Here is a 14,349-nt window from a genome sequence, read left to right as displayed (position 1 = left end):
ATCTGCAACACTAATGCAGGCTGGAGTCGCTGTGATGAAGGAGCACAGTATGAATTATTCATGTATGCTTGTTGACAAGAAGTGTTTGTTGGAAGGTTTCTGGCAGAAGAAATTACGTCAAATCTTGTCTGCAGGGTTCACATGTCACAGACTTCATTTGGGCTGTTGAAGGATTTGTGTTTCCAGAAAGATGGTGCTGATGACAGCAAGATAGACATATTTTGAAGTTACAATAATATAGTCAAGAGAGTAAAATTGTTGTCGATTTTTAAGTTTAAGGTTTTATATTTCGAGGTAATATCCTTTTTGAAACAGATACAGTTAAAACTAGATGGGGCACTTGGAGAGCGCAGACCTCTGCCAAGGCCATGCTCTATCTTGCAATGTTAAAGAAAGTGAAAAAGAATTTGTGTATCCTCCCCCCCAAAAAATTAGTTCTTTCTTGGCCCATGCTACACCCTTCCACAAAGTTTCATAAAAAATTAGGCCAGTAGTTTTTCTGTAATCCTGCTGACAAACAAACCAAAAACATAACCTCATAATAATGATTGGTTATAATTGTGTGTTATATAATGAGTACATTTTAAACAAGTATTAATCATTTGCATTCCAAAATAGTGTTTATAGGACAGCTTGTATTTTTTTTTTTTTTTTAAATATGGAAACCTTTGTCTTCCAGTCTAACTGCACAGACAAAAAATGGGGACTGTTTGTACTATTTTGTGTTGATATGATTGTCATTATAATAGCATCATTAAAGGTGGTAAGGTCAGGATCATTAAGGAACAATGTTCTTTGCTTTCTTAACTTGATGGAAATCATGACTCATTATAATCTGAATTGCATATCACTCAAGCGAGTTTTTGCTTTGAGCGGTGCAGTTAGCAGCTTTAGTTCCTGTTTGCTTAGCTCAAAGGGAATAGAGAAAAAAACCCTGCTGCCATGCATTTCTGTGTCTTTATTCAAACAGTCCAACTGATTCCTGCATGTGCACACACATCTGTGGCAAACACATTTAGATGTACAATCCCACAAACACAGCAGTGCAGGGAATGATCCAGCTGACAACCTTCTCCCGACACCTGCTGTTTTCAAATGGACATTAACCAGAACTAAAATGTCAGTAGGCTTGAACATGAAATAATCAAATGTTTTCTGACTGAAAGCACTAATGGAGGGAAATGGTCCAAGAGAGGAAATGTGTAGCGGTCCAAATGTGCGCAGGAATGACAACTTTCCATTGCAAAGTAGCTTACATTACAACATTTAAAATATGAGATATTTGATTTGATTTCAGAATTCCATTTCTTACGCTCACAAACTTGAAAAGAATGCAGTTTGAAGCAGTAAAATCAGCTTTTTAAGTTTTTTTTAGAATGATCTTTCCTAGCGGCGTTGCACAATGTCAGTAGCTCCAGACATATAGGACATATACAGCTTTGATTTATGTGGCTAATTGTAACAAATGTATATACTGCCATGTTTCTCAATCTAATCATACGTTTGTAATTATAGTGGAGTAAAAGTAGCATACAAGTATACTCAAGTAAAGTACAAGTTCCTCAAAATTATACATAGGTACAGTACTAGTGTAAATGTACTTAGTTATTTTCCGCTACTGGTCACTTGCATTTTATACCATTCTCTACATCATTTCACAGCACAATTAATTTAAACTGCATGTTAAAAGAAGTTCAAGTTCAGACAAAATGAAGCCACAGAAAGTGAAGAATAACAAAATGGTTGAGCTCCTGAATAGATTGTATGATGTATTGTGAAAATATTTGCAGTGGTTGAATTGCTTAAAACCAGTTCAAAGCCCATCTTGTCTCCCTGCTGTCTGCTCCCACATCAGGGTATGTTTACAGGAACTGTACGGTGGATGGCTGGTCAGAAATGTATCCACCCTATGACGAGGCCTGTGCTTTCAGTGACAACAGTGAGCCCGAATCTGAGGTATAAGCAAATGTTGTTATCATGTCAATCAGTTAAGCTTCTTCATGTTTCTGCTAGGGATGTTTATGATAAACCGTTTAACCGTTAACCAACAATAAGAATTATGACTGATTAATACTATAGTTAAAAACAATATTATAGAAACTAAAATTAAAGTAATTAAAAAAAATTTTTTAGGCTATACAATCTATTTCTTAACTGCTAGTCAACTTGCTAGTGCTAACTTTGCACTAGCAAGTTGTGTTTTAAGCTGCTCTTTTCTGCTCGTGGCTCCCCGCTGCATGGTGCTAACAACGGAGAGCTACGTGACACATGTCACTATATCAATGAGGACTGGCGGGTTAAATTGGCCATTCTACACACAGAGTATGCCAGGCAGAGACACAGCAGACAACCTCACCGGTGGATGCGGTGGAGACAGGCTCAGACATACATGCCGCGGACCGCTGTGGACTTGTGTTGTCACGCAAGCGGTTCCAGGAAAGTGGATGCATGTGTCCACGACAATGCACGGAACATCGTGGGACTCTGTATTATCAATCTGAATTTGCAAAGTAACTAGCAACTAAAGTTATAAAATAAATGTAAAAAGTACAATATTTCCCTCTGAAGTGCAGTGGAGTAAAAGTATAAAGTAGGAGAAAAGTACCTCAAAATTGTACCTAAGTACTGTCCTTGAGTAAATGTTCTTAGTTACTTTCTACCACTACACTTCTGTTAGATCCACACTTTCAGACGTGTGACATTCCACTCATCGAGTCATTTCCCATTCATACAATTGACAGCATCACAATTTACTCACTGCCTGTTTCACTCTTTGCAGACGAGTTACCTCTCTACATTCAGACAGGTTTATACTGTGGGCTACGCCACCTCGCTCATCTCCCTCATTACAGCCATAGTGGTGTTCACAGCCTTCAGGTAAGACCAGAGCAGCACACACAGTTCCAGATACACACAAACAATAAGGGATAACAACCTAGATGCTCACTCACACAACATTTAGGTATTTAAGATCCTAAACTGGAGTGTTTAGAGTGGTGGTGAAGAAGATTTAAAAAGCAATTTTAAGGATGAGTATATATAACTCTAACATGTTCCAACAGATACAATTCAGATGATCGACTGTCAGATCAGTAAAGGCCCCAGTAAAGCCTTTGTTATATAGAAGTTTGGGAATCTATTAGTAGTACTGGTTGTGTACATGTGAATTGGTGCTTCTTTCAGGAAGTTCCACTGCACCAGAAACTACATCCACATCAACCTGTTCTCTTCCTTCGTCCTGAGAGCCAGCGCTGTTTTCATTAAAGACACCGTTCTGTTTGCTGATGAGACCCTGGACCACTGCTCTGTGTCCACGGTGAGCACGCTTATTAGCCAATAATGTTTCCATCGTAAAGCAAATTCCCACATGTGCATGTGCATGTATGATTGAATTAACAAAGAAAGAAGAAAAAAAGAAAGTTAGAAGAAAGAGAGTGAAAAAGTGGAAGAAGTGATGAATAGCCAACAAAATCCCTTCAGTCGACAAGATTGACGAATTCTTTCAGCAACAAAATAGTTTAAACACAAAGAACTGAGTGGTTGTTAATTGGACAGTGTTCGCAATGACGTCAAAAACACAAATATATGGAATACATAATGAATCCAATATTTTGCACTGTGGTGAAAACTGCTTCAATCAATAACCAACCGAGGAATTCCACCAGGATGTCTCTTCAATTATATTTTCTCTGTCTGTCTGAGTAGATCTGACAGTGCTTTGTTGAAGGATATTTTATTACCGAATTATGTAAATGTATGAAGAATACATGCAATAATGGCCTGGACTTTGAAGGCTTTGCTTTTAAGTTGGTTAAACCTCCCTGAAAGGACCAGAGATGCTGATGGAAACAGTGAATCAAAACAGGCAGATTAAGCATCATCCTTTTCTGCAGAATGTGTAGAGTTGAGTAGTAGTAGTAGTTGTAGTACTTGTATGAAAGAATTTCAATTTGCAGCAAAACATTTGAGCTCTTATACAAAGGATTTTTTTGTCATTGATGCATTAGCTTTCTGATTTTGTCTTAACAACAATCACAAATTTTGCCACAACTTGTACACTGACTAAACGGTTACACATGTCATAGTGCCTAGTGTATTCATAATATAATAACGGAATATGAAGAGGATTTGTTAGATGTAGTATATTATTAAAGGGTATTATTAATGCCTTTGCTGCAGTACAGACAGCATTGAAACTACTTTCATATTCTACTGTACTGCCTTGTGTTACAAAATGACACATCCAGACCAGTGCTAACTTTACTTCACTGTGCCCTCTCTAGACAGCGTGCAAGTCAGCTGTAGCTTTCTTCCAGTTCAGCATCCTGGCCAATTACTTCTGGTTGCTGGTGGAGGGCATGTATCTACAGACCCTGCTGGCCCTGTCCTTCGTCTCTCAGAGGAAATACTTCTGGTGGTACATCTTGATTGGATGGGGTGAGTAGAGATGACTGAAGAGGTAGTCTGAGGATGTGCAAGCCCATGACAGACTAAAAATCAGGTGATGGTTGGATATCTACATACACATAATATTCACATATATACAGTAGGTGATTTGTTTGCGAAACATGAACGACTCTTTTGGTTCGACCCCCTAACCCCCCAAATAGTTGAGAGAATATTATACTGTAGAGAGACAAAACTGACAGAAGGGCCATCTGTCTGCTACTTCAGCACCACTGCGCCATGGATTTATCCATACACAGCATAGTTAGGCCACTGATATTTCACTGCCATGGTCGGGCCATAGATTCTAACTTGCACAATCACAGTCAGATAAAGTATTAAAGTGCCCATATTATGAAAAAATCACTTTTTCTGGGATTTGGGGTATTATGTTGTGTCTCTGGTGCTTCCACACACATACAAACTTTGAAAAAAATCCACCCATGCTGTTTAGAGTGAGATACGGTTTTTGAATGTGTCCTGCCTTCAGTCTCTGGGTGAGCTGTTCAAAATCGGCACGGCTTGTGACGTCACAAGCCGAAACGAGCAGGCTAACCGCAACCATTAGCTCGTAGCGTTAGCATGCTAATGCTAATGCTAGCATGCTAACGCTAGCATGCTACCTCGTTCTCAATAGCAAAACACTGCTACAACACACACAAGTTCACCATAATCTACAAAAGAACTACTTACATGTGCGCCCTCATTTAGAAGTCTCCCAGCTAATCCTGCCTTGTAACTGACCGAAGTTGTAGAAACAGCCTTTTTACTGTCTATGGAGCTAGCTAGCTGACATGATCTACATCTGAGCTACTGCACATGTGCAAGTGCAATCAAAGATAGTACAGAAGAAGAAGAAGAAAAGAGGTCTCACTCTGTAGCTAAAACAGAGACCAGCTGAAAAGAGGAGCTGCAGCAGTGAGAGAGAGCACTGCAGTACAACAAAAATATGGTGTTTTTTGAAAATTAAACCATGTAAACCTATTCTGGTACAACCTTAAAATACAATTATGAACCTGAAAATGAGCATAATATGGCTGCTTTAATGAGTCAGGCAGACCAGACTAACATCTAAACAACCCCTCTGCCCCTGCACTCTCCCTGCTTTTGTGGCTGACACAAAAGAGAAACCTGCTTCACAAAGGTGTGTGATTGTGACAGGCAGTAGTAGTATTCACTGCATGCTGATGGACAGAGGTTATAATCAGCTTAAATGCACAGCAGAAATGATGAGAGGGGCTGCTGAACTCAATGAGTAAGCAGGAGGTGCACTCCACAATCACTGAGCCCATGAACCATGATACGTCATGAACATGATCAGGCTGTGTTATTTACACACTCTGAAAACACCACGACAAGGCCCTACGTACAGCATTGATGATGTAAAGAAGATTCTGATAGTTTGTTAGCTAGCTTTGCAGAGTCGTTTTTTTCACTATGCTTCTTTGTAACTAAACCATCTGGTTGGCTGGTTTAGTTTCGACAGCACACTCATCCTAATAAATAACAAAACATGATGATACAAGTACAGTACAACAGTCCTTTGTGAAGCTTAACATAGACACTTGAGACTGTGTCAGAGAGGAGAAAGTGATTCAGCTGGTCATTCCAGAGCCCGTTGTTTGTGGTGTTGTATAACAGCACATTGAGTGATACTGGAAGGTTTTCTTGTTGTCTTTGTCTTGTTATTACACAATATATTCACATTTGGGTTGTTGGAAATCTATTTCCAGACAATAATTCAGTTCCACAAACCTGGCAACATTTTATTTACACAATAGCTGTTCCTGTGTTTCCTTGGGTCTCCCTTTGTTTTCTCCCTTATCTTTTGCTGCACTGCACTGAGCTCTCTACCGATGTTTTGAGTGCTTTCCCTTTGTGTTATCGTGTATCCTCAGTCAACGGATTTCCATGGTTTTCCCATATCCCTGTTTAAGCTGGTACTCTCAAGTGCTGACGTTCCACAGCCTGTATCATTTCGGTCCTATTACCACAACGTTACAATACAATTGAGCGACTACCGGCTGTGTTTAGTTAGGCAGTGAAGGCATATAGCTGTTAATATGTTGTGTAGACAGAAGCTGGTTTTCTTTAGTGAGGAGCCGGAGTTTCTTAAACTTTTAGCGAACAGAACCAACAATTCAAAACAAAAATTCTCCAGGTCATGCTGCTTTTTGTACTCCAATCTGCTTATTGTAAGAGTCAGTGGTTATAGTTATGATGATACATGACATATTCTCCATTCAACCATATGAACCTAACAAAACGCATTCAAACCTAATTCAAACATGAAACTATGCACTTGTTGCTAAGGGAAATATGGACCTAAATACCTTTTTCCCCAGTATTTGTGGTTTTACAATCTGACAAGGAACCCAGGGTGTGTGTTTGATGTGGTGCTTACCCAGTATTCAGAGTGGCTCTGATGTGTTTTATCAGCTTCTTTCAGGTTTGTACCATTTTGCTCTCTCTCCGACTCCGGCTTTTATCCTGTGTCTGTTTCTTCTTCTGGCATGAAGATTCAAGTGGGAGACAGATACATTTAATTCACAATGTTTTATATACCTCTGATCATTTTAATTATAAATACATGTCAGTTGGGGCTCGAGTGTCGTTCAGATGAATTTTACTTGACACATACACAATGTATTAATAATTAATCTCTGCTTTTACGTTGCAGGGCTCCCGTCAACAGCTCTTATACTTTGGGTGTTGACCAGATTCTTCTATGATAACAGAGGGTACGAGTTAACACATAACTATATTTTCTCATAATTCACTGCTATGATAACATTGTACCAATGCATGTTAAACAGTAGTACTAGTAGTAATTATTGCAGTGTCTGATTTAAGTGTAACATGATTTCAATGAATTGAATTTTTAATTGTAGTTGCTGGGATGACACAGACAATGTTCCTATTTGGTGGATTATCAAAGGACCAATAACAGCCACGCTGCTGGTAAGTGAAACTGTACCTCTACTAAATCACTGTCTGCTAAGCTCCGTTCCTCTCAGTTACAGTTGCTACGTCTGTCGAACTCTCCATTCTCGCGTTCATGCAATTTACAATGATAAGAGTGTTGGAGAAGAGTGGAATGTCCACAACATCCAAATACTTTTAAAGGCTTTACTTAACTGTTTGGCATGACATATTTACAAGTTACTCTCACATGTCTCCGGCTAGCATTATTCCCTTTTTCGGTCTGACACAGAGTTAGCATCCTATATGCTGAACATTCTCTCTCTCTCTGAACAAGTAGTGCCTCCTACTGAAATGTTCATTATTAACAGCTACATTCTACTTGAGTCTTAAACAAGGTATGGAAATGTAACATTATTTGTAATCAGTAAGTATTAACAATATATTTTACAGGTTTGTATTTCTAGTAAGTCATTATAGCTAGGATACCACAAGAGTAGGTAAAATTAATAGTAATTTTTTAAATAAAGGTTACTTCATTCAGTTGACTGTCGCTGGCAGATTTTCGCAGCTGTAGTAGCACTGAAATATTGGGTGATTTTTTTTCTCTCACTCACTGTGGATTTTGTTATTTGGATAATTGTGCATACGTGTGCATGTGTTTCTATCAGGTCAACATAGTCATCTTCGTCAACGTGATCCGGATCCTGGTTCAAAAGCTTAAATCTTCAGCGATGGCCGGGAACAATGACACCAGACACTTTATGTGAGTCACAACTTACTAACACAACTGGACCAAGACCTTAAAAACTGTCCCTCTTAAAAAACTAAACCATATTCAGAGTTTCTCCAGAGACACTCACACATGGAAATTGAACTTTAACATGGTTACACAGGGTTTTTACTAGGTTTGGTGGAAAAGTCACTCTCAAAGATCCGAGCAGCAACAAGGACTCTGCTGGGAGAACTTTCCCTCTTAACCAACAAATTGATAAATATTATATCTCAGTAAAGCAATACCAAATGCTTCAACACAATAGAGTGGTAAGAAGAGTTTGGGGTGATGGAGGGAGCTGCAACAGTGTTGACAAGAGCAGAGCAACTAATGAGACTTGTCAGGCTATAAAGGCTGCCTTGTACACCTAATAATGACATTGGCTGCCTGCTGGGAGGTAACATCCAAACAGCTGATTAAAGTGATTGTAATAAATGAATGAAAGAAGCAGCTGATACCAATCAGCTAAGGCAGGCTTGACTTCAGAGCTCCCTGAATTTGACAAAATGCTTCATACTGTATGTGACGTTCCATTTTAATTTGCCTCCAGTTCTCTCTGGCATTTAACTATTTAGGAAGTAAGAGGATTTTAATATCTGACCTGATGAGAAATTATGAATAATAACAAAAAAAGATAGATAACAGTTTCTATATTCAAGAATTAAATTATTTATGGAGTTTACAATAGTGGTGGTTTGTATTGCATAATGCCACTAACTGATAAATCACACATTACATAATAATAATTTAATAAGATATAAGAGTTTTATGAGATGCTTATTGATTATGGCAGCATTTTGTAAGTAAGGCTCTTTTTTTTTTTTTAGAAAGTAATTATAATAATCTGTAAAGTTAAGTTACAGTACAGTTTTTAACTGTAAAAAACACAAAGTGACCAAAAGTGAAAGATTAAATCTTCTAGTTAAAATATGTTGGAAAAGCTGTGCATTCATAACTCTGATGCAATTTTTTATTTGGGGTTTTATCAAAATTAGATGGGATTATGTAACTGCATGGCTTTCACGTTTTTTTATGTCTGCCTGCGAGCCAGCACCTCGGAAGAATAGGTGTAAATATTGAAACCAAGTTATCACAGACAAAATATTCAGTAATATTACAAAATAATTGTGTTCTTCCAAAAATGTAGGAATGAATGTGATCCTTTGACCTTAGAGGACTTTTTCTTTAGCGCCATCATGAGGTTAATATTTGTGGTTTAAAGTGAAATGTAAGTTTGAATGTCACAGTTGGAAAAACACAGGTGTAAATAATAAAATAAATTGAAAAACATAAAATAAAATGAATGATGGCTGAATTCCATTAAGCTGCTACAGTTTCCGGGTCCTGTTATTTTACATGCTAGCTCACTGTTAACTGTTATGGCTTACAGGGACACTTGAATAAAACAAAGCCATCATTATTGTTATTAGTAGCATCTGTGCTTTTTCTACTATGACAAAATAGTTTGCTATGAAAAAGTCTATTGGTTGGATTTCCATGCGATTCTGTACAGGCACTTAATTCCACCTCAGGATGATTTGTAATCAGGGGTGTCGGACTGGGGGTGTAAAGGGGACTGAGTACCCAGGGCCCTTATGTGATGAGGGCCCAAAAAGATGCTAGAATGAACAGCTGTGGATGTGGGGTAGGGCCCATAGAGAATTACTTTCTACAGGGCCCAGAATGTTGTGCTATGCCCCTGTTTGTAATTACAAATTACTAATATAGCAACACCACTGGGTCAATACTAAGATATGGCAATAATGTAGACCTACATATAACAATATAGATGCCAATAAAGATTATTTGATTTGGTTTAGGAAATGTTAGCATTCTAAGCTAAGATGCTAAACATGGTAAACATTATCTGCCACACATCCGCATTGTCATTGTTAACATGTTAGCATTATGGATTTTGGTTAGCATGCTGATATTAGCATTTAGCTTAAAGAACTGTGCTTAAGTACAACTTTAGATGTGTTACAGTAGCATGGCTGTAGATTACCATACTCACTATGCTGTTGTCACTAAAACTCTTTGCAGGCAATGTTTTTTTTTCCCCCAGCTACACAGCTAGCTTAAAATCAAATTCTTCAGCACTGCATTCTCTAAGGAACAGGCGGGTTGGCAGGATTTAATGAAGGAAAATTTATCATTATAAAACTGGGACAGAAGAACACACAAATACAAAGTGTCTTTTTAAGAACTAAATTATATCTCTTGTACATCAGTAGAGAAAAGATTACTGATATAAACCACCGTGAATAGGTGTTTGATTCCAAAACACTCACAACACAATACTGAGCTGCAAGACGGTTAAAAAACATAAAATATGTTAGTCCTTCATTAGAGTGATTGACTTTTTCAGACCCTGCTTTTCTCCATACAATGCATTTTGAGACAAAGTTAAGTCTTCTACAGTAAGTGCTTCTTTTAAACTATGAAGCAATTGTTCAGTGTTGAGATAAAACCGCTAAGTAAGAAACTTTGAAGGGTTTAGTATGGAGAAGGAAAGGAGAGTGAATCGATGAAACCCTTGATAAAATGCTAAAGTCTTCCTCACAGTTTAAGAGAAAAAATGTTGCCTCTGTGAATCTACTCTTGGAGCTCAGAAATGCTGCTTTACTGGAGTGAATCCTATCTTCCTTTTAAAATTTGGTTGGTTCAGATTCCAGCTCAGCTGAATTTATTTACAATGAGAGCAGCACATAGAAATAGAACCAGATACCAGGAATAGATGTCTGCTGCATCGCAGGGCGACAGGAAGGTTCCACCAGTTCAATGAATGTTTTACACTTTCAAAAGCTTCATCTCTCTTACAAACTTGAATCTGATCCAGACGGATCCCAGGTGTGACAAAAGACAAACACAATCCTATTACAGGCCTGAGCCTAATCCAACCTTTTTTTATTTCCTTCTTTTTTTTAAGTCTTTAATCTTCCAGCAGCCAAAGTGGTGATGTTATTTCTGATCGGAGAGATTATTTTTGTTTTTAAGGACATTCAAATAACTTGTCACGTCCTTGTGACAGCTTTTAATATAATATAATCACCAGAGAACAAGACCATTTGCAGACATCTCTATTGTGGTTAAATTAACTGATTGATCTGTGATAGATTCTTTTTTGAATTGGCTGTGAGACTAGATCAGCAGATATGTGCCAACTGCCCAGCTAGCTTTATCATATTTGTGACATTAAAGAATAAACATGAGAAAAACAGGATTAAGAGAATAAGACAGGGGTACTAATCAGGGGTAGTTGTGATTTTGTAATTTTTGTGGGATGTATAATAGTGCAGAGGTGGTGCAATAATCTTATTTCACCACAATTAAAGAACAACATTTACACAATATTCAGTCATCACTAATCTGATTTGAACTAACTTTGAGCACAATGCATCAGGGTTTTGTATTTTGACATTTTAATCTATTCCACTGATGATGGTGTTGTTTTAAAGGTCGGTTTGTTTAGTGAGGATTTGATATTTGTCAAATCCGGTCTACCTTTGATGAAACTTGGCATAATAATGCATTCTGGCATTTAAAACTGAAACACTGATTAGACTGACACTGATAAAGGTGACTGTGCAACAAACTGTGAAAAGCCATTATTAGTACATATTCAGATTGTTGTAGTTGAGATGATCATCTTACTTTAAAGGCACCTGAAAACTTTCAAATTTTCTCTTTAACATTAAACATTAAGAAGCAACAATTATAGTCAGAGTAAAAAAAACATTATTAGTTATTATTTATCAAGAGTCTAAGATTGAAACACTCAGTTAATTTGCTGAGTTGATTGACATTGGCAAGGTGACGTTAGCAAACAAATCTAGGACAATCAATCAAAGTGGCTTCATCCTGATTGGAGTATGTGACATCATCTGTTTCAAAGGATCCCCACCCACTTCGTAAGACTAAAAAGAGCAAAGAAGAAACAAAACAAAAATACAGAAATCTCTAATGTGAAACAGATTATGTGTTCATGAAAGACCCATCGCTCAGAGGAAGAAGCTGAATAAGAAAATGTGTTTTCAGGGCCTTTAACACGGATTAGCCCGAGGTTGTGCCTTTACATTACCTGGACTGATGTCTTTCTTCTTTCTTTCACTCCTCTTGATTTGTTTCCCTCAGGAGGCTGGCTAAATCCACCCTGTTCCTCATCCCTCTGTTTGGGATGCACTACACAGTATTCGCGTTCCTGCCTGAGAACACTGGAGTGGCAGCCAGACTCTACATCGAGCTGGGGCTGGGATCCTTTCAGGTATAAAACAATAGTGAGGGAGCAGAACACAAAGACCAGACTTAAAGACTAAATTAAGACAAATCACAAAAAAGTTAGCAAATATAAACTGCTTGCAGTAGAATGCTCTCAAAGACAGTCCTTATTCACAGCAGATATTTGACTTGTGATAGAAGGAAAAGCACAGGTGTTACTAATAACTCTGTTCTATTTAAGTGTCCCAGTAAGCCATTTCCTGTAATTCAATCTCTTTTGTTAACATAATCTTTAACACTTTACCTTTAATTTGGTACAATTTTATGCCTTTATTAAGATGTGACAGTCGAGAGATGACAGGAAATAAAGGAAGGGAGTGATGGGGAATGACCAAACTTTAACCAGGGATGTTAGAGTTTCAATAGAATTTGGAACACCTCTTAAGGCTGGTAATATTTCTGTATTCATGACTCATCGCGATGATGATTCATTTGTATAAGAGAAAGGTCATATCTTCAATTCTGATAGCCAGACATACTATATAAAATTGATGCAACTAAAAGATTAACCAAAATATTAATCTGTGAAATGTAGTGATGTAGTGAAACTTACATTTTAAAACTTTCAAATGTTTTATTTGTCACTTGAAGTGTGTATAAAATTAAGGAACATCTTATGGCCTGAACAATTTTGTTAAAGCTTAAAATCAGTCCAAATCTGAGACAGATTTTCCAAAATCATATTATTTGAGATATTTACACCCAAGAGTTATACCTTTTTTCTCTTATGTTTGAGGCTGACTATACATACTATCAGCACTAACTGTAGTGATTTAAGTGGAGTGTGTATACAGTATATGATTGTAGTGTTATGCTTTGAAAACAGTCACCATTTCTCTTGTGTTGCAGGGTTTTGTGGTGGCACTACTTTACTGTTTCATGAATGGAGAGGTAAGTGAATGTAGGCACAATGTTGTCGCACAGAAGTCCTGCAAACATACATCATAGACAGAAAGAGACAAGAACTACATAAAGCTGTAACATCTGTGCCTTTCTGCAAGTTGGTAATGCTACATTATCTGCTGCAGTGTTTTTTCTGATACTGCCACTGGGCTCAATTGTACATTGTACACAGAATTGCTTTAACAAAACTAGTTAGACTATTTCTTCCTACAGTACAGCTCTACATGCATGTGTTTGTCTACAGGTCCAAACAGAGCTGCGGAGATGGCTGTGGAAGTGTCACAATCAAAATCATCTCACCCCAGCCAAGCGAAGTATCACTCAGATCACAGTTCGAGCCCACGGGGGGGCTCGGGCGGCCTCCTTCTAGTGGCAACATCTCTTCAGTATGATTTTTAAGAGAACATCCATGAGATACAAGTTGTTTTGAGAATGTGAGAATGTTAAGGAAACTATCAGAGGCAAAGCTCAATCTGCTGATGGAATTAATTCAACAACCCCTCTGTGAGAGGAGCGTAATAAACACTGGTGAGTGACTGAGAAAATATATATCAGTGTCAGCAGCAGCAACGACCATGACAGCACACATTCACACTGGTTCTTGATTTGTGAGGATGCCATGGTGACACTGTGGAAAGACAACAGTAGAGACAGAGGTGGCCCGGAGCTTTCAGGAGGATGATTTTACATGGTTCTGTTTACATTTTGGAGTACAAAAATGAGCAAATGTTGAAGGATTATGTAGAGACGGCTGTGAGTGTTTGAACTTTGCTTAATTATGTAAAATGAGGTTAACTTGTTCAATTGTTTTGTGTTGCACTGAACATAAGCAGTTTCATTATTTCGTTGCAGGCTGAAAATATGTGCAGGACTGATATGGACTGAATTTAAATAGCTCAAATTACTGCATTTTGTGAACAGTTAATTTAATTTAATATTATATGTGCCGTTTTCTTTTGCAGGGTGCAAATGTTCCACCAAAACATGTTTCTTTCCGAGACCATTTTGCAGAGCCACTGTCGCTG

The 14,349-nt window shown here is 37.8% G+C and overlaps 2 protein-coding genes and 1 long non-coding RNA gene across 3 annotated transcripts in view; 2 read left to right on the top strand and 1 right to left on the bottom strand.

Annotated features, from left to right (window-relative positions):
• Positions 1-2,480, bottom strand: part of LOC118495838 — a 17,968-nt gene extending 15,488 nt beyond the window's left edge. The window contains exon 1 of the long non-coding RNA XR_004898282.1: positions 2,423-2,480. This is a non-coding gene — a long non-coding RNA (uncharacterized LOC118495838). The remainder of the gene's footprint in view (positions 1-2,422) is intronic.
• Positions 1-14,349, top strand: part of LOC116046212 (protein THEM6-like) — a 217,139-nt gene that overhangs the window by 102,630 nt on the left and 100,160 nt on the right. The window lies entirely within an intron of this gene.
• LOC116046249 (vasoactive intestinal polypeptide receptor 1-like) overlaps positions 1-14,349 on the top strand; it is a 25,110-nt gene extending 10,761 nt beyond the window's left edge. The window contains exons 4-13 of the mRNA XM_031294541.2: positions 1,856-1,956; positions 2,780-2,877; positions 3,184-3,316; positions 4,284-4,437; positions 7,127-7,187; positions 7,338-7,407; positions 8,040-8,134; positions 12,278-12,407; positions 13,271-13,312; positions 13,569-14,349. Coding sequence (XP_031150401.2) covers positions 1,856-1,956; positions 2,780-2,877; positions 3,184-3,316; positions 4,284-4,437; positions 7,127-7,187; positions 7,338-7,407; positions 8,040-8,134; positions 12,278-12,407; positions 13,271-13,312; positions 13,569-13,694 — 1,010 coding nt within the window. The 3' untranslated portion in view covers positions 13,695-14,349. The remainder of the gene's footprint in view (positions 1-1,855; positions 1,957-2,779; positions 2,878-3,183; positions 3,317-4,283; positions 4,438-7,126; positions 7,188-7,337; positions 7,408-8,039; positions 8,135-12,277; positions 12,408-13,270; positions 13,313-13,568) is intronic.

The sequence above is a fragment of the Sander lucioperca genome, chromosome 9 (genome assembly GCF_008315115.2).
Source record: "Sander lucioperca isolate FBNREF2018 chromosome 9, SLUC_FBN_1.2, whole genome shotgun sequence".
Classification (NCBI taxonomy): Eukaryota; Metazoa; Chordata; class Actinopteri; order Perciformes; family Percidae; genus Sander; species Sander lucioperca.
Note: the sequence above shows the minus strand (reverse complement) of the source record. Positions and strands in the feature narration are given on the sequence as shown.